Consider the following 24,969-nt stretch of genomic DNA (forward strand, 5'->3'; position numbering starts at 1 on the left):
AAGCAGCTAATTTTGTTGCTCTATCATTGTGTAAGTTCATACTTATGAGGAGGAAATCACTGAAAGAGGCTTGAAACTAAAGATTATTTTGCATGAATCATGCATAGTTTATTGAATAAATGAAATCTAAAAAAAAATAAAAGGTGTTTTATGCTTTTGAATAATGTCTATAGAAAAATGAATGTGTGAATACATGTGTAAAAACAATGAATGCTTTAATGAAAAACATTTACATTTAAAAATATACTTTGCATCATGTTTTGTTTAATCACTATCTTAAAGTAAATGTGACCTATGTCACCTCCTCCTATTTCCCCAGGTAATCAGAAATTGATGGTGCCTTCTCACTATACTACACAGGTTTCAAGGGAATAATTAAATTATTTAAGTGAGCTGACAACTTCCAAGCATCTTTTTTCATCCTGATTTATCTACAAATAGTCACTACTTTAGCGAAGAACATTCCTATTACAAAATGACCCTCAAGGGTTTTTATTAATACTAACCCAGGTCAATTTACAGTACTTGAAAGTGATAAAACTACACACTTTAAAAAAAAAAGAAAAATACTCACAACTTTTAGTGAAAGACCTACCATAATACTCTCCTCATACACTAATTAGTTTGAATTCATGTGTGAAATTAAAGTGTAGCAACCAGGAAAATAAAGCAATGTAAGTGAGAAATCGGAATAATAATCTAGAATATTAAATAAACTGGATTATTTTTAATATCATGCTAGTATTGTTTAGGGGAGTGTGAAATAATAGAAAATAAATGTATCGGTCTCTGCCCCCTATTCCTGGCACAGAGCTCCTAAAACGCTTGTAATTTCTTAATAAAAGCACTAGGAGCATAGGAGCATCTTTTGTTCTGATGTTTGGTGTTCGACCCTGGTTCCTGACACCGGGTTCCTAAATCCCTTGGAATTTCCTGAGTGATAGGAGCGTCTTTTGTTCTAATAGGATGACTCTTGGTGAACTGAATGAGAGGCTTCTTACCAGAAAGACCAAGACATGATGAGAAGCTTAGAATTTTCAGCCCCACCCTCATTCTCCAGAGAGGGGAGACGGGCTGGAAGTGGAGTTAATGACCCATCATGGCTACATGCGGAAGCCTCCCTAAAACTCCCAAATGTTTGCGGTTCAGAGAGCTTCTGGGTTAATGAACAAGTCCATGTGCCAGGAAGGTGGTGCACCCCCAACTCAAAGGGAACAGAAACTCCTGAGCTCAGGACCCTTCCAGACCTCAACTTACGTATCTTCTCATCTGGCTGTTCATCTGTATTCTTTACTATATAATAAACCGGTAAACGTGTTTGCCTGTGTTCTGTGAGCTGTTCTAGCAGAGTCGAATCCAAGGGGGGATGCTCATGGGAACCTTCAATTTGTAGCCAAGTCAGACAGGAGTTACAGGTAAACTGGGGAACTATCACTTGAGACTGGCATCTAAAGTTGGGGGGGCCAGTCTTGTGGGACTGAGCCTGTCACCTGCGCGGTCTGTGCTAACTCTAGTTAGCGTCAGAATTGAATTGAATGGTAGGACACCCAGCTGGTGTCACAGAGAATTGCTCGGTGTGGGAAAACCCCACACATCTGGTGTCATAAGTGCTGCGACTGTGGTTGTAGCATGAGAGTAAAGGAGAGACCCAACAGGAAGAGCGAGTTTTACACAGGCGGTGAGCCTGGGACTGAGATTATAGAAGAAATAGATGACATAAGATATGAGGAAGTTATACTCTAGGTCTTCAGCAGGCGGACAGTGATTCAAAAGTTTAGTGAAAATATTATTTCTCAACTACCCTAATGAAAGCATTATCATTTTAAAACAAATTCCATGCTAACCAGATAGGTCCTCTGATCACTGACCTGATTTCTTTGAAAACAAATGCCCTATGTCCAGACTGGGGCTTCCCATCTTTAGAGAGGTGCAGCCCTTTTATTTTCCCTATAACCGCGTAAGCTCGGTGGCATGTTGTTGGTCAAGATCAAGAGAATAGAGATAAGGGTTTAATGATTTAAATGTATAAAACGTTTTCACTCCTATAATGTGCCAATTTGCTACACTCCCTGCTGTTCAGATAATCCTGGCAAACTATACAGAAAAAGGCAGTTCAGCAGTTGTGAGCCTGGAAATAGACAAAGTAAAGCCTTCAGATGACCACAAAGGGTCCTACTGATGAGAATATGTGGACAGTGTATCTTTCTTTTTATATATGACCGACTTATTTCACTTAGCATGCCTTCAATGTCCATCTATGTTGTCAAAAATGGCAGGATTTCATTCTTTTTTTTACAGCTGGTAGTATTCCATTGCGTATTTATCACATCTTCTTTATCCATTCCCCCATATCTTGGCTATTGTAAATAGTGCTGCAATGAACATAGAGGTGCAGATAGCATTTTGAATTAGTGTTTTTGTGTTCTTCAGACAAATACCCAGAAGTGGAGATAGAAGGGTCACATGGTACTTCTATTCCTAATTTTTTGAGGAATCTCCATACCATTGAATAAAAGTGGCCAAAGTGGCCTTGTCTTATTCCTGATCTTAGAAAACAAGCTTTCAGGGACTTCCCTGGTGGCACAGTGGTTAAGACTCTGTGCTCCCAACGCAGGGGGCCCGAGTTCGATCCCTGGTCAGGGAACTAGATCCCACATGCCGCAGTTAAGAGTTTGCATGCCACAACTAAGGAGCCCGCGAGCTGCAACTAAGGAGCCCACCTGCTGCAACAAAGACCCGGTGCAACCAAATAAATAAATTAAATAAATATATTTTAAAACATATAAAAACCATTCACTTTAAAAAAAGTAAAAGAAAACAAGCTTTCAGATTTTCACCTTTGAGTATGATTTTAGCTGTGGGTTTTTCATATATACAGGCTTTCTTATGTTGAGGTATGTTCCCTCAATACTCAATCTGTTAGAGTTTTATCATAAATGGGTGTTGAACTTTGTCAAATGCTTTCTCTGCATCTGTTGAGATGATGATATGATTTTTATCCTTCATTTTGTTAATGTGATGTATCATGTTGATTGATTTCTGGATGTTGAACCGTCTTTGCATCCCTGGAATAAATCCCTCTTGATCACGGTCTATGATCCTTTTAATGTATTGCTGGCTTCAGTTTACTAATATTTTGTTGAGGATTTTATGCAGTTTTTTAAAAAATTTATTTATTATTTATTTTTGGCTGTGTTGGGTCTTCGTTTCTGTGCGAGGGCTTTCTCTAGTTGCGGCGAGCGGGGGCCACTCTTCATCGCGGTGCACGGGCCTCTCACTATCGCGGCCTCTCTTGTTGCGGAGCACAGGCTCCAGACACGCAGGCTCAGTAGTTGTGGCTCACGGGCCCAGTTGCTCCGCGGCATGTGGGATCTTCCCAGACCAGGGCTCGAACCCGTGTCCCCTGCATTGGCAGGCAGATTCTCAACCACTGCGCCACCAGGGAAGCCCTGTTGAGGATTTTAGAATCTATGTTCATCAAGGATATTGGCCTGTAATTTTCTTTTTTTGTGGTGTCCTTGGCTGGTTTTGGTATCAGGGTAATGCTGATAAAATGTGCTGATGAAAGTAAAATGTGTTGGGAAGGTTTCCCTCCAACTAGATATTCTAGTTCTTCTGGCAGCTGGAATTCATTGCTGAATAAAAACTCACTGATCCAGAAATTTCTCTTGCCTCTGATTTTTGCCTCCTTCCCTTTTCCAAATCCTAAGACCAAAGTGGTAAACAGCAAAGGCGATGTCATTCCCAGAACAGACAAGTAGGAAAATCACACCTAAATAGTTTAAGGTACATCTGTTGTTTGGGTGGGGGGGGAACCCTTTTGTCTGTTATTGCTCTCTGAAACTCACTCATTTGGAAGAGGCACTCCAAATAAATGAAGTTATTCATTGTCCAAATGAATGGCTTTATGGATAATCACCATGGCTGAGAGGTAACATTGCTGTGGTAACTACCACTGCAGCCCTGTCTTTTCCGCTTTAGTAGCCTGAAAGAGTAAAGTCATTTCTCCATATGCTTACCACACCTCCCCCCATTCCTCATTCCTTTTAAAGTCTTTTTCTGCCCCTGTCACACTAGTGAAATTACTCTAAGCTCTCTAGGCTCTGATAACTATTATAAAATGTTTATTATGTGTGCCAAGTGCTTTACAATCATTATCTCATGTTCCCTCCTCATAATAGATTCACTAGGAAGGCATTAGTATTTTCATCCTGATTTTTCAGCTGATGAAACTGAAGCTTAACTAGATAAGGCAAATTGATCACAGTCACAAGTCTATAGAGAAATGAGGCTCAATTTGACTTTTCCGCTGTCCAGTGGTTCTCAAACTCCAGCGTGCATCGGAATCACTTACAGCATTTGTAAAAATACCGACTGCTGGGCTCCATCCCCAGATATCCTAATTCCGCAGGTGTGGAGCCGGGCTCGATAATTCGCATTTCTAAACAATTCTCAGCTGATGCCCATGCTGCTAGTCTGGGGACCGCATTTAAGAACCACTGTTTCGGGACTTCCCTGGTGGCACAGTGGTTAAGAGTCTGCCTGCCAATTCAGGGGACATGGGTTCGATCCCTGGTCAGGGAGGATCCCACGTGCCAAGGAGCAACTAAGCCCGTGAGCCACAATTACTGAGCCTGCGCTCTAGAGCCCGTGAGCCACAACTACTGAGCTCCCGCGCCACAACTACTGAAGCCCACGCACCTAGAGCCCCGTGCTCCACAACAAGAGAAGCCACCGCAATGAGAAGCCCACGCACCGCAAGGAAGAGTAGCACCTGCTCGCAGCAACTAGAGAAAGCCCACGCGCAGCAACGAAGACCCAATGCAGCCAAAAAAACCCACTGTTTCACACCTTTGCTCCTCAAAGTGTGTTGGAGAATCCACAGCAACGGCGTCCTCTGGGAGCTTATTAGAAACGCAACATCTTGGGCCTTACCCTAGACCTCCTGAATCAGACTCCGCACTTTTAACGAGACCCCAGGTGATTCATGGGCACTTTGTGTGCACTCATCACATACTTTCGAGCCAAGACAGACTCTAAAGGAAGCAACAGGTAAATTTTAATTTACAGTGATCCTCGCTGGGGCATGGGTTAGCAAGTAGGACTTCATTCACCCCCGGGCACAAGGGCGAGTTGTGAGGTTCGGGGCTCCCAGACCTCGGCACCACCCCCTCCACCTTTCAGTCGCGCCGCGCCCCGCCCCCCCGCGCCCCGCCCCTCCCCTCCCCTCCCTCGCCCCGCCCCTCCCCTCCCTCGCCCCGCCCCTCCCCTCCCTCGCCCCGCCCCAGGCTTCTCTCGGCTCCGCCTCCCTGCGGAGGGCGACTACTGCGCAGAGGCAGACGCCGCGCTCTTCCCCCTCGAGGCTCCCCGGGTCCTCCGGATCACCGAGCACTTCTCCTAGAGCAGCCCCTGAGGAGGTACCTGTACCCACTTCTCGCATCTTCGGGTGCCGACCGAACCGCCACCCGGAAGTGCAAACGTCTCCGAGGTTTTTAGCCTCTTTTTTAGAACTCCGGCCGTTACTTTTTCATTCACCCCACCAACGATTCTTGGGTGCCTGCCCTTTGGCAGAGAGATGAACAAGACACGGCCCCTGTCCACATAAAGGATTGCAGGACTGGGTGATAAATGCTGTACCTCCTAGGGGCTGGAGGCGCGGGGGCCGGATAGAAGAAAGATGTCCCGGAGGGTAACGGCCCTGAGCCCGGCTGCTAGTTGCGGGCCATGTAGGGACTCAGGTGTTTGGTGGATGGAGCTCTCCGGTTGGAGAACATTCCGGGTGGAAGAAAGGTGGCCGTCCCACGAAAACTCTCCGTGTGCAGGGCGCGTGGGTGCCTGGAAATGAAGCTGGAGAGGTAAGCAGAGGCGATCCTGAAGGGCTTCGTATGCATAAGAAATTTAAACGATGTCCTGAGTAGTCTAGACGGTATTTTAAACAGGAGACGTGAAGTCTGATTTGCACTTTAAAATGCAGCTGGCAGCCAGGCTGGGTTGGAGGAGGAAAACACGTGAAGGCTGTTAGAGAATGGCGACAGAACGGAGGCAGAGGTATCTGACGTCATGTACTTATTCGTTAGCTGTCTTTTCTCTTCCACTAAGATGTAACTTACATGGGGGAAGGACTATGTCTGTTTAGTTCATTTCTCTTACCCAGCACTTAGAAGGGTGCCTGGTACACAGTAGACCCTTAACAAATGTTGGTTGGATGGATGAATGAATCAATTTGCGGTTGATCGGACTCCCTAACTAATTAAATAGTAGATGAAAGTGGGAAGTAGAGGAGACAGATCACTGAAGATTGGAAGAACACAAGTAGTGGAACCCTGTTTAGTGGGTGTTTGCTGAGAACTTCTCCTGGGCTGACCACTGGCAAGATGCTGTAAGGCAGAAGTCCAGAACAGGCTCCAATTTCTGGTGTAGTCAAGGGAGGGAATCTGCCACCAAGTACCACTTCTAGGTTTTAGTTCCACCAACAAAAAATGTCCGTTTCTTTTCTGCCCACTCACAGGACTGAATCTGAGAAGTACACACTTCTTTGTTTTGTTTTCAGTATTATCAGCCACATGCCTAGAATCCAAATGACTATAACTTTAAGGCTGTTTATTATTATATTGATGTAACGTAATATTGATGTGCCATCATTTAATAAAACCATTCCCTGGTGTTTTTTTTGTTTGTTTACCTTCGAAGATATGCAGGAATGAATATCTTTTTTTTTCAATAAATTTTCTTTATTCAGCATTACAATTTTTTAGATTTACCACGTTGACAAATGTGTCTGTACTTCATTTTCAATGTTCTATATTCAATTCTATGTGTATATACCATAAAGTACTCATTCTTAAATTCATATAAAAGGTATTTGGGTTGTTTCCAGTTTGAGGGTTTTTTTTCTGTTACTAAAAATGATGCTATAACATTCTTAGACATGTTTTGCCCATGTGCAAGTTTCTCACTAATGAATAGCTGGCAGTGGAATTCCTAGATCAGAGGTATTCATATCTTTTTTTTTTGAATTTTATTTTATTTTTTTATACAGCAGGTTCTTATTAGTTATCTGTTTTACACATATTAGTGTACACATGTCAATCCCAATCTCCCAATTCATCACACCATCACACCCCCACCCCCCCACTTTCCCCCCTTGGTGTCCATACGTTTGTTCTCTACATCTGTGTCTCTATTTCTGCCTTGCAAACCAGTTCATCTGTACCATTTTTCTAGATTCCACATATATGCGTTAATATACGGTATTTGTTTTTCTCTTTCTGACTTACTTCACTCTATATGACAGTCTCCAGGTCCATCCACGTCACTACAAATGACCCAATTTCGTTCGTTTTTATGGCTGAGTAATATTCCATCGTATATATGTACCACATCTTCTTTAAGGAATGAATATCTTCATGTCTTTTCTTTCTTTCTTTCTTCTTTTTTTTTTTTTGGCTTTTGTTGAATATTTTTTCCTCACAGGAGTAGATTACTAGTTAAATAATATTTTATCTTATAGCTCTTACTATATATTGCCTGATTCTCTTCCAAAAAGTTAATCATGGCAACAGCAATATCCATTTATGCAACAGTTACAAATTGAGTATCTACTCGCGCTAGGCACTGAGCTCTAGGAGCATAAGATGAGCAAGATAGACAGACCCTGCCCTCCTGTCGCTTCCAGTCTAGTACAGGAGGGTGGCATTTATCAGCTCATCACACAATAATTAGAAACTAACACATAGTGTGAACTAAAAATACAGGCCGCTTGCCAAGAGGCAGAAACCAGTTTTACAACAATCTCAGCAGCACTGGTGGTGGTTTGGGGGGTTTTGTTTTCAATTTTACTACCGTGTTTTACTAAAAAAATGGTTTGTCAGGATTGCTTTGCCTGTTTTGATTTTGAATTAATCTGAATTTTTCCTTCCTCGTTCATCTGCTGCTAAAGGGAAGTCCTCTACCGTGCAAAACCAAAAAATTACAAATTTACACCTACATTTTTTAAAGATGAAAAACTAGAGAGTACTTACAAACTTGTCATATCCTTTCTTTCTATTTATTCTTTAACTGACTCTTCATCTCTGAAGCTGAAGCAGGACTCGGGTTTGAATCCCAGCTCCTCCACTTCTAGCTCTGTGACCTTGGGCAGATGACTTAAGCTTTTTGAGCCTCTGTTTCCTTATGGATCAAATGGAGCTCATACCTTCCTGGTATGATTTTGGACCACAGGTCATGTGTGAGCATTCCTTTACGGGGGAAAAAAAAGAGACGAGAACAGAATAAAGTCTCTGGCTCCTGGCAGATGTTATCACCATACCCAAACCAATACTTGTGTGGCTCACAAAAACACAGGGCGAACTAAGAAAGGAATGAGCGGGTTATAGTTTTATATTCTTAAAATGTAGCACTGGTAATGCTCTGCCTCTCTACAGGAGACCTCACCTAGTCTGGATGCCAGGGAAGGCCTTCCCTAAGGAAGAGCCTTAGAGCTTAGAACTGAGGGTCAGTAGGAGCTCACCAGGTCACTCAGCGCACAAACCTATCTGTCACCCTACCTCCCTCTCACACATCCGATCCATCAGCAGACCCTGCTGACTCTCCCTTCTGACCATATACCCTTAACCCCTTCACCCCCACCGCTGCCACGGTAGACCAGGTCACCGCTGCCTCTTGCCTGGGCCACCACAGCAGCCACCAGAGGGATTCCTTTACGATGGATCATTTCACTCTGTTGCCCAAAACCCTCCAGTGCCTTCCCATCACTCATCAAATTAAATCCAGATTCCTTCCCAGAGTCTACAAGGCCCTACATGATCTGCCCCTGGCTACCCCTCTGCCCTCACTTTCTAAACAACTCTTGTGCATTCCTTCCTTAAGGCTTTTGCACCTGCCCATTTGTCTGCTTGGAATGTTCTTCCGCCATTTACCTGCATGGCTCATTCACGCCCTTCAGTTCTCTGCCCAGGTGTCACCTCTCCAGGGTGGGCTTCTTTGAGCTCTCCTCCAATAGTATCCTCTTCTCTCAGTCCCTTCTCTCAATCCCTTTCCCCTGCTTTGTTTTCAAAGCATTTTCAACCCCTGCCATTATTGTGTTTTTAGTTATTTACTTGTTCAAGTATTTTTTCTGTTTTCCCCACTAAAATGCAAGTTCCATGAGAACAAGAACTTTATTCAGCACTGATCCCTAGCACTTAAACAGTGCCTGGCACATAGCAGGTGCTCAATGAGTATTTGTTGAATGAATTAAATCATGAATGAATGAATGAATGAGCCATATAAACAAAGGGGGAGGGGAAAGATGTTCCAGATAGAGGGGACTGCATGTGCAGAGGGCCTGTGGCCACTGGGGGTTTCAGACCTGAAAGAAGGCCTAACAGGGAGAGGCAGTGATGGAGAGATGAGGCAGAGAGGTAAGCACAGACCAGACAATGAGAAGGACAATGAGAAGCCATTAAAGGGTTCCAGATAAATTGAGAATTGTGTTTTTATAAGGTCCCTCTGACTGCTGGGTGGTAAACTGACAGTAACAGGGCAAGAATGGATGCAGGGCACCAGTGAACTGGCTGTCAGTGTCTCCCAAGGCAGAGATGACAATGGTTTGCATTTGGATGCTGGTTGAAGAAGATGGAGAAACATAATTTGGATGTAAAATTAACAGGCACTACTTCTTATCCCTGTGATCCAGGGTGGATGGCTATGCTAACTAGACCAGAGAAACACAAACTCAGACTTAGGATCTCTTCACTGGCACAGAATTGAGCCATGTGAGTAAGGCATTCCTTTCCCCCCCACAAATATACATTTAACAAACCCTGATGGAGCTTTTGCCACATGCCAGGCCCGTTCCAAGAGCTGCAACAGATACAAACATGCATAAGGGGCAGCAGGCCACCCAAAGGAAGTAACATCCTGATAGAAATAATGCCCTTTTGGCTTTCTTATATTCCCTGCCTTGCTAGTAGTTGCCCTTTGTGCTCGGTCCTGTTTTCACCCATCTGCTTCGCATTCCATACATCTTTTTACCCTCTCTGCTTACCTCAAAGCCCAGCCAAAATTAGAAGCTCAATACATCTTTGAATGAATGTGAATTTTTCTCCTTGACTATTATGGAACCAGTTCCCTAAACTGAGGTTTCTCTCAAAGTTTACTGAGCTCATATCACAATCATTTCAACTGTCCAAGCCAAACAGAGAAGAATAACTTGCCAACTTAACTCACAAGGCTATTATGAGGAAAGAAAAAAAAAAATCAAGGGGCCTTGTAAATGTGAAAGGTGTTTGGATGATAATCCTTTGCACTTGCACTGCCGTCATTACTACTGTCGGCTTCATTTCCTGTTTATTCAACGAATATTTCTTGAACATTTACCTTGTGCTCGGAGCTGGAGATGCATGGATAAACAAGATACAGTCTCTGCTCTCGTGGAACTTACATTCACATGTGTACTGGAGCACTGTGGGTCAAGGTAAAAAGAAATTTGAAAATGACTACCTACCCAGTCCCATCACTGCACAGAACACAGATGCCAGAGTGGCATGCAGCATTTCTCCTTTCCATGCTTTGTTGCTTCTCACTGCCAAGCTCCTTATTGTCCATGACCCCACATGGCAGGCCTTTCCCCCTTGGGTACAACCAGAGGATGCTTTATTAAATAATATTTAGAAGACTGGACCCTCTCTGCAAGCAGTGGCAACAGCTTTTCTTTAAATTCCCATTAATAGCATCCCCATTATGTATTCCAGTCCTGGGTGTATGGTTAACAGATCAGTTTTCTTTCCTCTTGCATTATAAGAGTCAGCCGGGGCCCTGGAAACCCTGGTACTAGTTATGATTTTCTTGCCGGCACTGAGAAGTCACATAGCCTCTAGGGTCCTAGATATCTGGGGGGGGGGGGGGGGGGGCGGCGGGGAGGAGCGAAGGAGGGTTACACTGGTCCCTAAAATTATGTGATTCACGCCCAGTTCCCCACCTTCTCTTTCCGCTGTTTTCAGTCTGGGGGCTAACCACCAAGACATAGTCTCAGAGTTTAGTGAGGCAGCCTCCGTAGACGGAGGCACACGCAGGGTACCCGGGAAGACTGGCTTGAGGACAGGTCCGGCACCGCCTGCGGCCTGCGAGTCGTGGGGTAAGGAGACGAACCTGTTGGAGCATGCGCATCACTGATCCCAGCTGCTCCGCGGCGGCGGCGGGGGGGACGGGGGGGGCGGGCTCGCGGCGGCTACGTGAAGCGATTGGCTCTGCGTAGCGGAGGGCGATCCCGCTTCCGTCGGACGCCGGAAGTGACTCTCCGCCCCGGTCAGTGGGCCATGGAGAAGGTGGCACAGTAGCGTCTGAGTTGTGAGCATTGCGGGGCCGGCGGCCATGGAGGCCGTGCTGAACGAGTTGGTGTCTGTGGAGGACCTGCTGGTGAGGCCCGGCCCTGAGGGAGGGAAAAGGAAGATTCGGAAGGGCGGGCCCTGAGGAGAGCCCGAGTAGGGGCCAAACCCTCTTCCCAGCATCAGCTTTGCCTAGGGAAGTCGAACTACGGCTCCCGGTAGCCCCTGCAGCGTCCAGCTCCTGCCCAGAGGTTCCACTTTGCCCTAAAGGCTAATGGGAGATGTAGTTTCCTGCGCCACCACGCCTCAGCCTGGGGGCCTGGAGTTTGACGGGTGCTGAGTGCATGCAGGAGCTAGGAGGTCAGGGTGCGGGCACCCGATTTTGAGTGCTCCTTCAGTGGCAGGGGGAACACAGTGACCACCTTAAACTTTCATATATTAGTTACAATCCGGCACGGTGCTGAGTACCTTTCAGGGGAGATCTCAATCTTTGTAGCTCTAGTAGGAGGTAGGCACTATTTTTATTCCCGTTTTTCAGATAAGAAAGGGTCCAGACCGGCAGGGTGGGGATGGGAGAAGCAGTCTCCGACGAGGGACCGCGTGGGCTGTTGTTGAGCAGTTCTGACAGCGTGTTTACTGTTCAGCCTCTCGGGGTCAGCTGCTCCGGGAGTGGTGCCTGGAGCCGCCAGCAGGTGGCACCTCCAGTCGGTACCACTAGGGGGAGGGAAGCAGAGGGGGGCCAAGACAGCCCGCCACTAAGAAGCAGAATGCCTGGGTCCCAGGGATGGAGATGGCAGAACCTGGGGTACCAGGCCCCAAGACCCGCAAGGGAAATGTGGCAGAGGGGAAGATGGAGAGTAACAGGGAAAGGGACACCCAGGTCCTGCTACAGTGTGGCTTGCCCCTTCACCTCTAAATGATTCCTCTCCTCTCCTATGGCAGAAGTTTGAAAGGAAATTTCAGTCTGAGAAGGCAGCAGGCTCAGTGTCCAAGAGCACGCAGTTTGAATATGCCTGGTGCCTGGTGCGAAGCAAATACAACGATGACATCCGTAAAGGCCTTGCTCTGCTGGAGGGTGAGGTGCTAGGCTGGCTCCCCAGCTCTCCCCTTCCCAACTGCCATCGTCCTCAACCACCGTTGGCCTGGTTCACTCCCTCCATCTCAAGTTCGGGGATCCTTTTTCAACATGGGACCTCATAGTGCAGTCACCTCGCAGTTATTTACCAGTAAACGCACTGCAAAATAAGGGCTATACTTAGCCTGACTTCTCCCACTGTGCTTTTGGCTACTTGCCACCTCATCGATGGTTGTTTTGCCAGACAGAGTCATAGCATGTCGGTCCCCACAGGACTTTGGTGATCCCGTAGTCTAGACATAAGGAAAGTGGCTTGTCTCGGGTCACACAGCTGGTTGATTTATGGCTGAATTGGGACTAGAAGTTCCTGCTTGTGTGTCCCAGTCCCATGCTCTTTGCCCCCCACCCCCACCGTGTAGCTTATTTAGCAGCTGTTGTTGAAAACCTTTTGGGGGGGCGGTGTGGAAGAAGTACAGAAGACGGTTCCCAAAACCTGTGAGCACATGGTGCTTTTTTGATCAGAATCCTATTTCCTGCTGGTTTTGGATGGGTCACCATTTGTCAGAGGCCACAATACTTGACCTTTAAATTTCTCTGTACCCCCTTTCTCTTGGTCAAGTAATGGTGTATAAGCAATCACTGTACTAGCCAAGGATGCCTGTTGTAAATCCATAAAAAAGTAAGACTCTTCCTTAATGCAAATCATCTCCACCTCCATTTATCTATTTCTCAGGTTTCCTCTACGGCAGGGCACAGCTGTAGAATTGGTCTCTAAACATGGCCAGTCTAGTTGAGGAGGCAGTACAGACACTTGGGAAGATGTGTAAACACCTGCAAAACCACTTAGCAACAAATTCTAATGCAGAGTACAACTGAACACATGAGCCTCTGGGAAGTCACTGTACTAAGAAAGTCAGGTGGGGTCTTTCAGGGAGGGGTAACTGAAGGTGAGTTTGGAGCTGTTTTTTTAAAGGGGGAAGGAGTGCAAACTGATTTTGAACACTATTCTGGTCAGCAAGCGGCTGTAGTTAAAATACACAGCAGATGCCACAGCTGAGTAGAGATGCCTTTTGGCTTCTCCGGTGCCTTGATTTCCTTTCAGTTCACTTGGATGAACCAAAGCTGACTGTAGTGTTGATACCGGGGTGTGGATCACTGGGGCATTGGGGCAGCTGGGGTTCATGCTGCCCCAGAGCTCTGGCTGGGAAGCCCGGAGTGACCGGAGCTGAAATGGAGGCTCAGGACAGTGACTTTCTCCCAGGATCTTATAGGTATTCTGGGAGTGGAGGGGGCCTCTGGGACACAGGCACTAGGAAGGGAGAGAAGGGGTTTTTACCCTCTTCCCTCCCTCCCTCCCTAGAGCTGCTGCCCAAAGGGAGCAAAGAGGAGCAGCGGGATTATGTCTTCTACCTGGCCGTGGGGAACTACCGGCTCAAGGTAAGGCAGAGAGCTCCTTCTCCCCCTCCACCCGGCCTGGGTGGCCAAGCTCCCTCTCGTCCCTCTCCTCCATCACAGAGCCCAGGCCCTCTGGAAGGCTGAAGAGGGCGGTAGGCAGGGGGTGGTGTTGGGTACAGAGGCGCAGGGTGATAGCAGGACGCTGAGGGAAGGTGAGAGACAGAGGATCTGGGTGCCGAGGGTGTGGGTAGCAGTGTGACGTCAGCAGTGGGGTGCAGCCCCAAGCCTTGGGCTGTTATCTCCCTCGGCTTATCAACCCCACACAGTTGGGGTGGTTTGTGGACTCTACTCCACTGGGTGGGGCTGGAGGGAGGGAGGGGGGGAGGTAGAGGGAAGAGCCCTGGGGCCAGCGGAGGGAAGGCCCTTCTGATGGGGAGAAGGAGGGATAGAATTCTGAGGGGGTGTGTCACTCTCCCCGAGCGTAGGAATATGAAAAGGCCCTGAAGTACGTGCGGGGGCTGCTGCAGACAGAGCCGCAGAACAGCCAGGCCAAGGAACTGGAACGGCTCATTGACAAGGCCATGAAGAAAGGTGAAGGCCGTCCTCTCTGCCCTTCTCCCTCCGTCTCCGTCCACTCCCCACCCTCGTGTCTCCCTGGCCCCCAGCATCCCCAGGTCCCTCTCAGCTCTGTTAAGTCCACCTCCTTCCCTCGTGCCTGGGCCCTCTGGGCTCTCTTCAGATGGTGCCCTCCAAGCAGTTCCTCCCCAAACCCCCTTCTTTCTCCATCCCTCAGGGGTCCCTCACCCCGTGACTCCAGATAGAGAGGCACGTCCTCTGTCGAGGAGCAGCGGGCGGCAAGATGGTGGCCGAGGTCCCTGCAGGGACTAGGTTTCTGGACTCGTGACGGTCTCCCTTTTCCTCTCCCCAGATGGTCTAGTGGGCATGGCCATTGTTGGAGGCATGGCCCTGGGCGTGGCGGGACTGGCTGGGCTCATCGGACTTGCTGTATCCAAGTCCAAATCCTGAACGAGACGGCATCTCTGCCTCTGCGTGGGGGTACATGGGAGCCCGTGGAGGACACTGGAAGAGAGGCCCACCCATCCTCACCGTCCCTTTCTTCTTCTGCACCTGTCACTGTCCTCTGTGACCTTCAACCTCCTCTCCCCTGGGACCTGTCCCCTAGCCCCAAATCATGTGTTTTGGGATGAGTGTAAATAAAATTGGGCTTTGGCTTGGGAACCTCTGTGTCTGTGTTGAGGAAGGGGCAGGTTCTGTTGGGCCCAGGGGTGGGGGTCATGCATGGGCTTTCCCTGCTCTGTGCCCTCCTACTCCTGCCCCCCAAGCTGGTGTGGGGTTCTCCTTTGTCTGCTGAGCTGCCCAGACCCTACACCCTTCCTTCCTCCCCCGTCTCAGCCCAGCCACGTGCTTGAGCAGTGGCAGGCAGCATAGGGACGTGCCCTTTGCACGGCCGTAGAGTCCTGAGAAAAAGCAGTGACCAGAGGTGGAAAGGGCAGAGCTGAAGGGACAGGCAAGAATTTACGTCTCCCATCTCCTCTGACCCACTCAGCTGCCTCTCAGCATGTGGAGTTTTCCACACCAGGGGGGCCCCCACTCAGTTTCCTCCAAAACCTCCACCCTTCCCTCCCTTTGTTTTCCTGCGTCCTCCCCTTCCTCCTCCCCATCCCACTCCTTAGGGGAGGGGGGCCACTGGTGGGGGAAAGGAAATGGGCATTTGGCATGGAGTCGGCAGAGGTCTTGGGAGAGGTCAGGAACCCAGGACATCCCAGTTGCAGAAGGAACATCAGGACCCAGTCCCCACACAGCCTGCTTTGCCCAACACCCGCCCCGTGCCAGGCTCAGCATGGGCCTGCCTTGCTTCACTGCATACTTCTCGTTCCTCAGCCCAGCTTGGGGGGGGATTGGGGCGGAGGCACCTGGGGGAGCACAGAGGAGCCTGACACGGGGAGGAGGGGATGGGGGACTACACCTCAGAGCAGTGATGCCCATGGGACCGCCTGGGTGTAGGACGGGCCCCTTGGACTGAGCCCCAGCCTCACCTGCCAGAAGAGAACCAGAGCTGCCCCAGCCGTGGCCTTGGGGCGGGAACTGAGACCGTCTGTGCTGGGACAGGTGCCCAGCCTCGGTTTGGGGTGGGGACCCAGAGGTTTCTGATCTCTCATAATTAATAGAGCTGGTGAGAGTTCTGATAACTCTGCTTCTTAGCTTATCAGAGGATCATGTCCTGGGCTTGTGATTTAGCCCCCTTGAGGCCCCTTAGCAGCAAGATCAAGCTTTCTGCAGACAGTCAAAGATCATCCCAACAAGGGGGGAAATTCAAGTTCAGGAAGTTGAAGTTTGGGGGAGAGCAACCTCCTGGTGGCCTCACCCTGGCCCTTGGGCGCCCAGACCCAGTGTATTCACCAAGTATCAAGCAATTCATACTTGCGGGGAGCTTTGATCTGTAGTCACAATTCTTAACACAACCTATGAAGTGAGGAGGAGTAGTTCTAGTTCACAGAATCAGAAACAAGCTCAAGGGGCTCAAACTTCATGCCCACATCCCTTTGGTAAATGATGGGACCTGGTTTGAATCCAGGTTGGTTGGATTCCAGAGCCATGGGTTTCTCCCAGATTCCCCATTCCCTTTTTCAACCTTCATCTTCCTTGGAGACTCAATGCCTCAACCCCTAGGTCTTTGAGTTTCTTGAATTGTTCTCACCAACATTCAGAGAGGGTGGCCCCGCTCCCTTGATCCTTCCCCACTGAAAGGTGCAGGGGACCCGTCTGTGGTCAGTCTCCGTCTCTGTCTCTTGTCCCCCTTACTCCATTCTCTGGCCCCCGATTAAAGCTGAGTCAGAGGCGGACGCTTCCCCTCGGCTCCCAGTGCCTCCCGTGGGAGCCCTTCCTTGGCGGCATCCGTTAGTCCCTCCCTGGTAAGTCCTCTCCCCACACCCTCACGGGGCGGGGAGCCCAGGGCAGCCCAGAGACTGGGGGGGAGGGGGTGGACTTTTGGCCCGTTTCGTTTATTCCGTCCATCTCCTCTTCAACAGCTGCCGTGCACTCTTGTCTCACTCCTCTGACCGACCTGCAGGGAAGTGGAGAGACCCGGAGAGAGGGACGAGACCAACCAGAGATAGACCTGGGCCAAGGAAGAGGCAGAGGCTGCAGCCTGCCTCCCTCTCTCTCCCCAGCCTGCCTTAACCGCCCTCCTTAGCCAAAGCCCCTCCAAGTTCCCCTGGGGCTCAGTCCCTCCCCTTCTCTGGGGCCCCAGGCTCCCCTCGGGGCCTGTGTCCCACCATGTCGGTGGCTGTGGAGATCTTCGGCTTCTTCATGGCAGCCCTGGGGCTGCTGATGCTCGGGGTGACCCTGACACACAGCAGCTGGCGAGTGTCCACCGTGCACGGGAACGTCATCACCACCAACACCATCTTCGAGAACCTCTGGTATAGCTGTGCCACCGACTCCCTCGGAGTCTACAACTGCTGGGAGTTCCCGTCCATGCTGGCCCTCTCTGGTACGGGGTGGGGAGAGCTGAGGGGAGCAGAGGGAGGCGGGAGGTTGGAGAGACCCTGGCAAGGGTGGGTGCTGCCTGCGGTCTGACCTTGGGCGCCATACAGATCCGGGAGGCCCAACCCAGCTGGGAGACCTGGGTGCCTGAAGCCGGAGTGCTGGGGGCAGCCCTCTGGAACTGCGGTGGAGGCCTCACCAACACGTGGCCCCCTGCTCTGACTTGACCCTCTGTCTGTGTGGCTACAAGTGCAGGCACTGGGGCCAGAGTGCTGGCTTCAGCACCTGCCTTTGGCTAGCTCTGTGCCCCGGGCAGGTGACAAAATGAGCTGCATTTGACCCATCTGTAAGATTACGGTCATAATAGCACTGGTTCACCGGGTGGTCGTGAGGATTTTATGAGATAAGATGTGCAAAATGTTAATGTGATGTGAGCATCTATATTTGCTCAATCAAATTCAGCATTTTAGTTTCAGGGTGGGAGTGCTGGGGCTCATGGGGTGAAGAGGAAACCTCATCTTGGATTCTTGGGGGTTGAGATACTTAAAAGTCTCAGTAGCTTCGCCAGGCTTCCACTGGGGCATTGGTCTCACTGCCATGGTGAGTTCTAAAGGACTGTTTTAAAGGGAGTCCTCTTGCACATCTCAGTGTGCACTGGAAGCAGGGGTGTGTGTGTATATGTGTTTGGGGTTCTCGGGTCAACGTACTTTTTTGAGGTTCTTGGCGGGCTGGAGCCTACAGCTCTTTTGGCCCAGAAAGTTCCTCCCTGGTGGCTGGAGCATCTTCCTGCTCCCTGCTCACCTATGAGTAGCACCCCCGTCATTCCCCAGGAGAGTCCTTCAGTCGGCCTCTCGCCAGGCCAAGAGGGGACGACGAGGAACCCTATGCAGTGCAGCTCCCATGCCCTCACTGGGTGCTCATGGAGCCGTCATGCTCTTCCAGGCCCCCTGCTGCAGGGGCCAGGTGGTAGGGGAAAGAGCCGAGGTCAGCATGCCACGAAATCGCCCCCGTGTATGTCAAAGATGCTCTGAGCCGTTAGGGAGTCCAGGTGGGTCTCTCGTGCCCCCACTATTCCCAGAATCTCCTGAGGCAGCTGCAGGGGCTTCATGCTCTCATCCCATCCAGGATTCCCCTCCCCGAAAAAAAGCCCTCTGTAAAAGTTGAGTACAGTCTGGGCCAGACACCCAGAATGCTGGGTGGCCAGAACGGACATTGGCGGCAGCCACTCAGCAGCCCTGGCCACCCCCTTCTGACTTACCCCTCAACCACACCATGGTGTAAGGAGGGGCCCCAACTTGGACCGCTGCTTGAAACCTCTCGTGACTGTGCACGAAAGACAATGAAAGACAGGGGTGCGAGGGCGTGCTGAGGGGGAGAGCAGAGAGCGCAGCTGCCCAGGTTGAGGTTCCAGGCATCGTGCTGCATGCTTCACATGCACCATTTCAGTGCTGATAACAGCCCCACCGTTGGCGGTGTTAGTAACCTCATCTTCCAGAAGCTGGAAAACTGCAGGGTGGCCTGCCCAGAGCCACACAGGTGTAGGGGGCTGGAGTCCAGACTCGTGTGTATCGCGAGCCAGCGGATACTTCCTTCCCAGGCTGGTTCTGGTCCTGGGAAGGTACCTATCAGTTATTCACCTCGCAGCCACCCAGCCCATGCTCTTATGGGCCCTTCAATAATCTCTCTTTGTCTACGAGAGCTACCTGAGGATCCGGAGCTGGTCTGCCCCAGGTGGGGATGGGTGGATGGATGGATGGGGAGAGGGTAGGAACTCCGGAAGGAGTGGCTGGGAATAAGAAAATGCTCCCAGAGAACTTTGTCGCTCTTCCCTGCTCCCCAACTCTGGGCCGCTTCACATCCTCCTGGCAGGGACCCAGCCTTTCCCCTTCAACACAGGTGGCACTGCCCCACCCGGTAAAGGGGTGCAAGGTCCTTGGGAGTGCTTGGCAACTACCAAAGACAGAGAAGGAGGAAGGGGGGCCAGAAAGGGAGCAGCCTTTTTCTTCAAGTTTGAGAAAGGGGAAACAGGCACTGAAAGCATATGAGCTAGACTGACATGGATTGGTCCTAGGCCCAGGTATCCCACGTTCCAGATAAGAAGCTGCCCTTTACCCAGTGACCCATAGGCCACTGCTGCCCCCTATCGGTCACTCCAGGAAGAGGCTCAGTTCAGGATGTCGGGCACTGCGCTGGGCACTAAATGGGACCTAGTAGATGTGGGGAAAGGGAGGGGGTGCTTGGGTGCAGTGTCTGTAATACCCAGCAGAGCACGGCGGTTCTCAACCAGGGGTGATTTTTTGACGATGTCTAAACATTTTGATTGTCCTGTTTGGGGGGACTGCTGCTGAGGTCTAGTGGGCAGAGGCCAAGGATGCTGCTAAACATCCTACAATGCAGAGAATGCCCCCCAGAGCAAAGCGTTATCCGGCCAAAGTGGCAGTGGCGCCGAGGAGAAGCCCTGTGACGGCGGTAGAGGCGAAGTGCGCCTGCGCAGGCGGGAGGGTCAGGCGGCGCTAAGCCTCGTTGGCACTGAGGTGAGCTCCTGGGGTGGAGGGGGGTGTGACCCCTCAGCCTGACCCCTTAGGTTGGATGGGGCCTGAAGGACAGGGAGAGGACTTGACGGCTTTTAGGGACTGAGACCTGAGCAGGTTGTATAAGGGGCTGACTGTCATAGCCGGGAGAGTAGATGGAGGGGAAGGGGCTGGCTCTGGGACCCATGGCTGCGCCCCACCTCCCTAGGGTACATCCAGGCCTGCCGGGCGCTCATGATCACCGCCATCCTCCTGGGCTTCCTGGGCCTCTTCCTAGGCATGGTGGGGCTGCGCTGCACGAACATTGGGGGCCTGGAGCCCTACAGGAAAACCAAGCTGGCGGCCACCGCAGGGGCCCTACACATACTGGCTGGTAATTGGGGGAAAGTTATGGGGGGAGGCTGTGCCGCGGTGGGGGTGGGGTGGCCCTTGGCCCAGACTGCACGGTTGCCTCACCTTCCCCTTTGCATTGACACCTGCCCTCTCTCCCTGCTCACCCCACTCTCACCCATACTCACCAAATCCCTTGGTGAGTCCATCAAATCAGTCCATCAGCAATGTTTCTTGAGCCCGCACTAGGAGCCAGGTAGGAGTGAGGTGTGGGAGGGACTCCAAAGGTGAGAGTTTCTGCCCTCCAGAGCTTACAGCCTGGATGGGAAGAGTTAGGACATGCACACACACACACACTCACACACACTGTACACAATAACAGTACCATGTGACTCGCCATCCCTTTTCAATTTGCAAAACATTTCTGCACACATCACCTCGCAACAAGCCTGTGAGGGAGGGAAGGTCTTGTCCTGTTCTCCAGATGTGGAAACAGGCTCAGAAAGGCCAGGTGGCTTGCTGGAAGACAAGCCCCCAGGGGGCGGCCAGGCTGGACCTGTAGTCCGGGGGCCCAGCTGGCTTCAGGCCTTCATGCACCGAGTGGTGAAGACCTGGCACAGCGCTGAGGGCTCTAGGAGGCCAAGGAAAGGGGAGTCGGGGCAGGCAGGGCTGATGGGGAAGACTGCTTGAGCTTCTGAGGATGGCTAGGACTTGGATGAGCAGATTCCCAGCGAGGAAACTATGTGGTCCAGGCGCTAGAGGTAGGAATGCCAGGGCAGGTCGGGGATAAACAGTGGGAAGAGGGTCTAAGGAGCAGAGTGGGAGACCACAAGAGAGGTGGGCTGCGGTAGGGTCCTGGGGGCTGGATCGAGCAGCCTGCAGTTGACCTAGGAAACAGAAGAGTCATGAGCTGGAGAGGGGGAATGAAAGGGATCCAATGAAACTTGCTCTTGGACTTGATGCCCACGTCCTGCTCTCTGGGCCGCCCTTCCTCCACAGGGCCTAGTGCGGTTCTCCTCTCCCTCCCCCAGGTGTCTGCGGGATTGTGGCCATCTCCTGGTACGCCTTCAACATCACCCAGGACTTCTTCGACCCCTTGTACCCTGGAACCAAGTGAGTGTGGGAGCCCCACCCACGGGAGTAATGGGTGGGCCTCTGCCCCCCCGCCCCCCGAGCTAGCACCACCTGCTCGTCGTCCTTGTCCCCAGGTACGAGCTGGGCCCCGCCCTCTACCTGGGCTGGAGCGCCTCCCTGCTCGCCATCCTGGGTGGCATCTGCCTCTTCTCCAACTGCTGCCGCTCTCGGGACGAGGACCACGGCGCCAGGTAAGGGAGGGCGTGCCGCGAGGGGCGGGGCGCGGGGCGAGGGCCGCATCTCCCTCTGACCCGGGTTCTCTCCCCTGCCAGCATCCGGCCTCCCTACAAGGCCCCAGTGATGCCCGCCAAAAGCCTCGCTGCCCGCCTGCCCACCTCGGCCTCGGAAGAAGAAGGCGACAGCAGCTTTGGCAAGTACGGGAAAAACGCTTACGTGTAGGAGGCCTGGCCTCCCATTCCCTTCCCACTGCCCCCAGTGGAGAGGGGTCCCCGTAAACCCAGGGCTGCAGGCGCAGGCCCCTGCTCGCGGTAACAAGCTCAGGGCCAAGCCACGCTTCAGGCTCCGCCCCATGCCCGGAAGCCGCGCCCAGCTCTGACCTCAGGCCCCGCCTTCCCCGTCGGAGCTCCGCCCCGGTCACGCCTCTTTCGTCTGGCTCCCTGGATCTTCTCAGGCCAAGAACCCGCTTCCTGAGAACTCACCTCTGGCCCCTGAGGCTGGACCCCTCTTAACCTTCTGAGTCTGGGTTCTGGGCCGTTAAGGGGGCGGAGGCGTCCCCGAGTGTTTGTGGTCTGTATAAATACTTGCATAAATAAATTTGTATTGGGAACTGTTCAGGGGTTGAAGGTGTCATGAGGCAGTTGGCCCAGCAAGGGGTGGCTGAGGCAGCACCCAGGGTCGCCTCAGTTCCTGGACCCCAGGCTGTCACCTGTTCTCCTCTCCATCGCCTTTGGACTGTCCCATCCAGCAGAAGAGAAGAGGAGTGGCAGGTGATTTCTAGAGTGTGGCACTGTTACAACTACCGATAAGGGCCATCAAGGAGCAGATAAGGAATATCCAGCTCTAGGAACCGGAATAGCAGAGATACCCTCTGGCCAGACTGATAACAGATCACTCCTTTTACTCTGGACCTTTCTCACAGCTGTACAAGGAGACAGTTGGTCTAGAGCAGAGTTTCTTTACCTGGGCCTGAGAGTGGATGTCAGAAATTGACAAGCCCTTTGAAACTGTGTCAAATCAACCAGGCCTGGTGCAAGTACAGTTTTCTGGGGACGGTTCAATAACTTCCAGAGGGACTTCCCTGGTGGTGCAGTTAAGAATCCGCCTGCCAATGCAGGGGACACGAGTTCGAGCCCTGGTCCGGGAAGATCCCACATGCCGCGGAGCAGCTAAGCCTGTGCGCCACAACTACTAAGCCTGCACTCGACAGCCCGCGAGCCACAACTACTGAGCCTGAGTGCCACAACTACTGAAGCCCACGTACCTAGAGCCCATGTTCCGCAACAAGAGAAGCCACCGCAATGAGAAGCCCGCGCACCGCAACGAAGAGTAGCCCCCACTCACCACAACTAGAGAAAGCTCGTGGGCAGCAACGAAGACCCAACGCAGCCAAAAATAAATAAATAAATAAATTTATTTTAAAAAATAATAACTTCCAGAAAAGGCACTGGAGGTCTGTTCAGAGAGGCTTGCGTGTTGATGGTGTGTGTGTGACTCAGTATCCAGGTCGGGTGTGGCACGGGGTCATGGGCATGCCTGGCACAGGCCCAGTGAGTACTGAACAGAGCGGCCAGTACACACTTGAGACAGGAAACTGAGGCCGTGAGAAGGAAGCCTGGCATCTGGTGGAAGGAGGGGGGACCAGGGCCCTGTCCTGGCACCTATCCCCTGCCGTGCTGAATACAGCGACCAGACACTTCGGGGTGGCTTGGGTTCTGACCTTGGCCCCCTCCCCTTTCTCTTTCATCCCATCTGCTCACCTGCACCAACATTCTCCTGGGTTGTAGGGACCTCCCACATCTGCATGCTAACTGGGCCCTCTCTCCGGAGCTTCAGAAGTCATGCACCCCCTGTGTGTTTTCACCAGGCTCAGTAAGTTCATCACTTTTCCCCAAAGCCACAGTTCCTGTCATGCCAAGCTCTGAGTCTCACAGACTGACATCCTCAGTCATCTCTGGCTTCTCCCTTCACTTCCTCTTCACCACCTCCCCTCAGTTGGCTGCCAAATCCTATCAACTCTCCTTCCACAGAGTTTTTCCACATCCACCTAGTTCTCCCCCTCGAGCGCCTGGTGTTGGGTCCGGCCCTCACCTCTCTTGCCTGGACTCATTACAGAATTCCCCTAAGTAAGCTTCTCATCCCATCTTTGTGACTCAGTCCCCATTCCTCTACTGGAGCACTGTTCATTGTCCTGCCCTGGCAGCTCCCCGGTGCCTCAGAAAAAACAAAACAAAAAAGACAGTTACAGGGCTTCCCTGGTGGGGCAGTGGTTGAGAATCTGCCTGCTAATGCAGGGGACACGGGTTCAAGCCCTGGTCTGGGAAGATCCCACATGCCACGGAGCAACTAAGCCCGTGCACCACAACTACTGAGCCTGTGCGTCTGGAGCCTGTGCCCCGCAACGGGAGGGGCCACGATAGTGAGAGGCCCACGCACCGCGATGAAGAGTGGCCCCCGATTGCCGCAACTAGAGAAAGCCCTCGCATGAAACGAAGACCCAACACAGCTAAAAATAAATAAATAAATAAATAAATAAATAAATAAATAAAGTAGCTATTAATTTAAAAAAAAAAAAAAAGACAGTTACACCTTGACACACTACCTGGCCCTAGCCTGCCTTTCTGTCCCCATTTCTTACTATTCCTCCATGCAACCGTGCTCTCTCAGCGAGCTGGACTGCTCACTTGGACACACATTTGAGTCAGGGCTTCCTACTGGGCTCCACCCAGAAACAATTATGCTTTTTGCGCTGTTCCCTACATAAAGGGTTCCATGGCCTATCCCTGCCCCTCCACCACCAATACTCTGCTTTCGTACCATTTGCGGATGTCCCCTGGCCAAGTCCAAAGTCCACGTGGAAGGGACTGTCCAGGAGCATAGACACTGGGAAGTGTATTTCATGCAGGCCCTTAGTGTAACAATCTACCAGGACAGGCCCTGGGCCACGTGATGCTGACCTGCCTCTTCTCGTCCCTTCCCCCTTTCAGGAAAACAAACCGGAGCTGAGTTTCACATTCGAGCATTTACTATGTGCCTTAATATGACCATGGGGTTAAATTTTGATTTCTTTGTCCATTGTGCGAGGGTCACATGGCTATAAAGAGCTATCGACACATGTACCTTTTTTTTGTAGTTTTTTTTAAATTGAAGTATAGTTGATTTACAATATTGTGTCAATCTCTGCTGTATAGCAAAGTGACTCAGTTATACACATATATACATTCTTTATATCCTTTTCCATTATGGTTTATCACAGGATATTGAATATAGTTCCCTGTGCTATACATTAGGACCTTGTTATTTACCCATTCTAAATGTAATAGTTTGCACCTACCAACTATGAGGAATCTAAAATAAGGCACAAATGAACTATCTACAAAACAGAAACAGACTCATAGACACATGTACCCTTTTCAACACTATTTTCTTCTTTGCTAGAAGCTACAGCAGCAAGACCGGGCCCCTGCCCTCAGGGAACTCACAGGCTGGGAGCAGACAGAAATGCAGACAGCTA

General features: G+C 50.9%; 2 protein-coding genes and 2 long non-coding RNA genes across 5 annotated transcripts; 3 read left to right on the forward strand and 1 right to left on the reverse strand.

The window, feature by feature from the left end:
• The first annotated feature begins 5,314 nt into the window (after positions 1 to 5,314).
• LOC309646026 lies at positions 5,315 to 6,664 on the forward strand. The gene is made up of 2 exons (XR_014255172.1): positions 5,315 to 5,855; positions 5,975 to 6,664. It is a non-coding gene; the product is annotated as an uncharacterized lncRNA (long non-coding RNA).
• Positions 6,665 to 7,003: 339 nt separating this feature from the next.
• On the reverse strand, positions 7,004 to 11,161 carry LOC309646024. Of its 2 annotated transcripts, XR_014255168.1 has the most exons (4): positions 10,961 to 11,161; positions 10,360 to 10,444; positions 8,022 to 8,237; positions 7,004 to 7,483 (listed from the first exon to the last, which is right to left on the reverse strand). It is a non-coding gene; the product is annotated as an uncharacterized lncRNA (long non-coding RNA). The 2 variants fall into 2 exon arrangements; XR_014255169.1 differs by having other exon boundaries at positions 7,004 to 8,237.
• An 80-nt stretch (positions 11,162 to 11,241) lies between these two features.
• FIS1 (fission, mitochondrial 1) lies at positions 11,242 to 15,015 on the forward strand. Its single transcript, XM_082431951.1, has 5 exons — positions 11,242 to 11,397; positions 12,249 to 12,381; positions 13,742 to 13,818; positions 14,262 to 14,367; positions 14,705 to 15,015. The coding sequence occupies exons 1-5, from the start codon at positions 11,353 to 11,355 to the stop codon at positions 14,800 to 14,802; spliced, it is 459 nt and encodes a 152-aa protein (XP_082288077.1). The 5' UTR covers positions 11,242 to 11,352; the 3' UTR covers positions 14,803 to 15,015.
• Positions 15,016 to 17,058: 2,043 nt separating this feature from the next.
• On the forward strand, positions 17,059 to 22,070 carry CLDN15 (claudin 15). The gene is made up of 5 exons (XM_082431948.1): positions 17,059 to 17,290; positions 20,023 to 20,187; positions 21,176 to 21,257; positions 21,353 to 21,469; positions 21,551 to 22,070. Exons 1-5 carry the CDS (start codon positions 17,074 to 17,076, stop codon positions 21,675 to 21,677), a joined length of 708 nt encoding a protein of 235 aa, XP_082288074.1. The 5' UTR covers positions 17,059 to 17,073; the 3' UTR covers positions 21,678 to 22,070.
• The last annotated feature ends 2,899 nt before the right edge of the window (positions 22,071 to 24,969 follow it).

Source organism: Balaenoptera physalus, assembly GCF_965194825.1.
Source record: "Balaenoptera physalus genome assembly, chromosome: 16".
Classification (NCBI taxonomy): domain Eukaryota; kingdom Metazoa; phylum Chordata; class Mammalia; order Artiodactyla; family Balaenopteridae; genus Balaenoptera; species Balaenoptera physalus.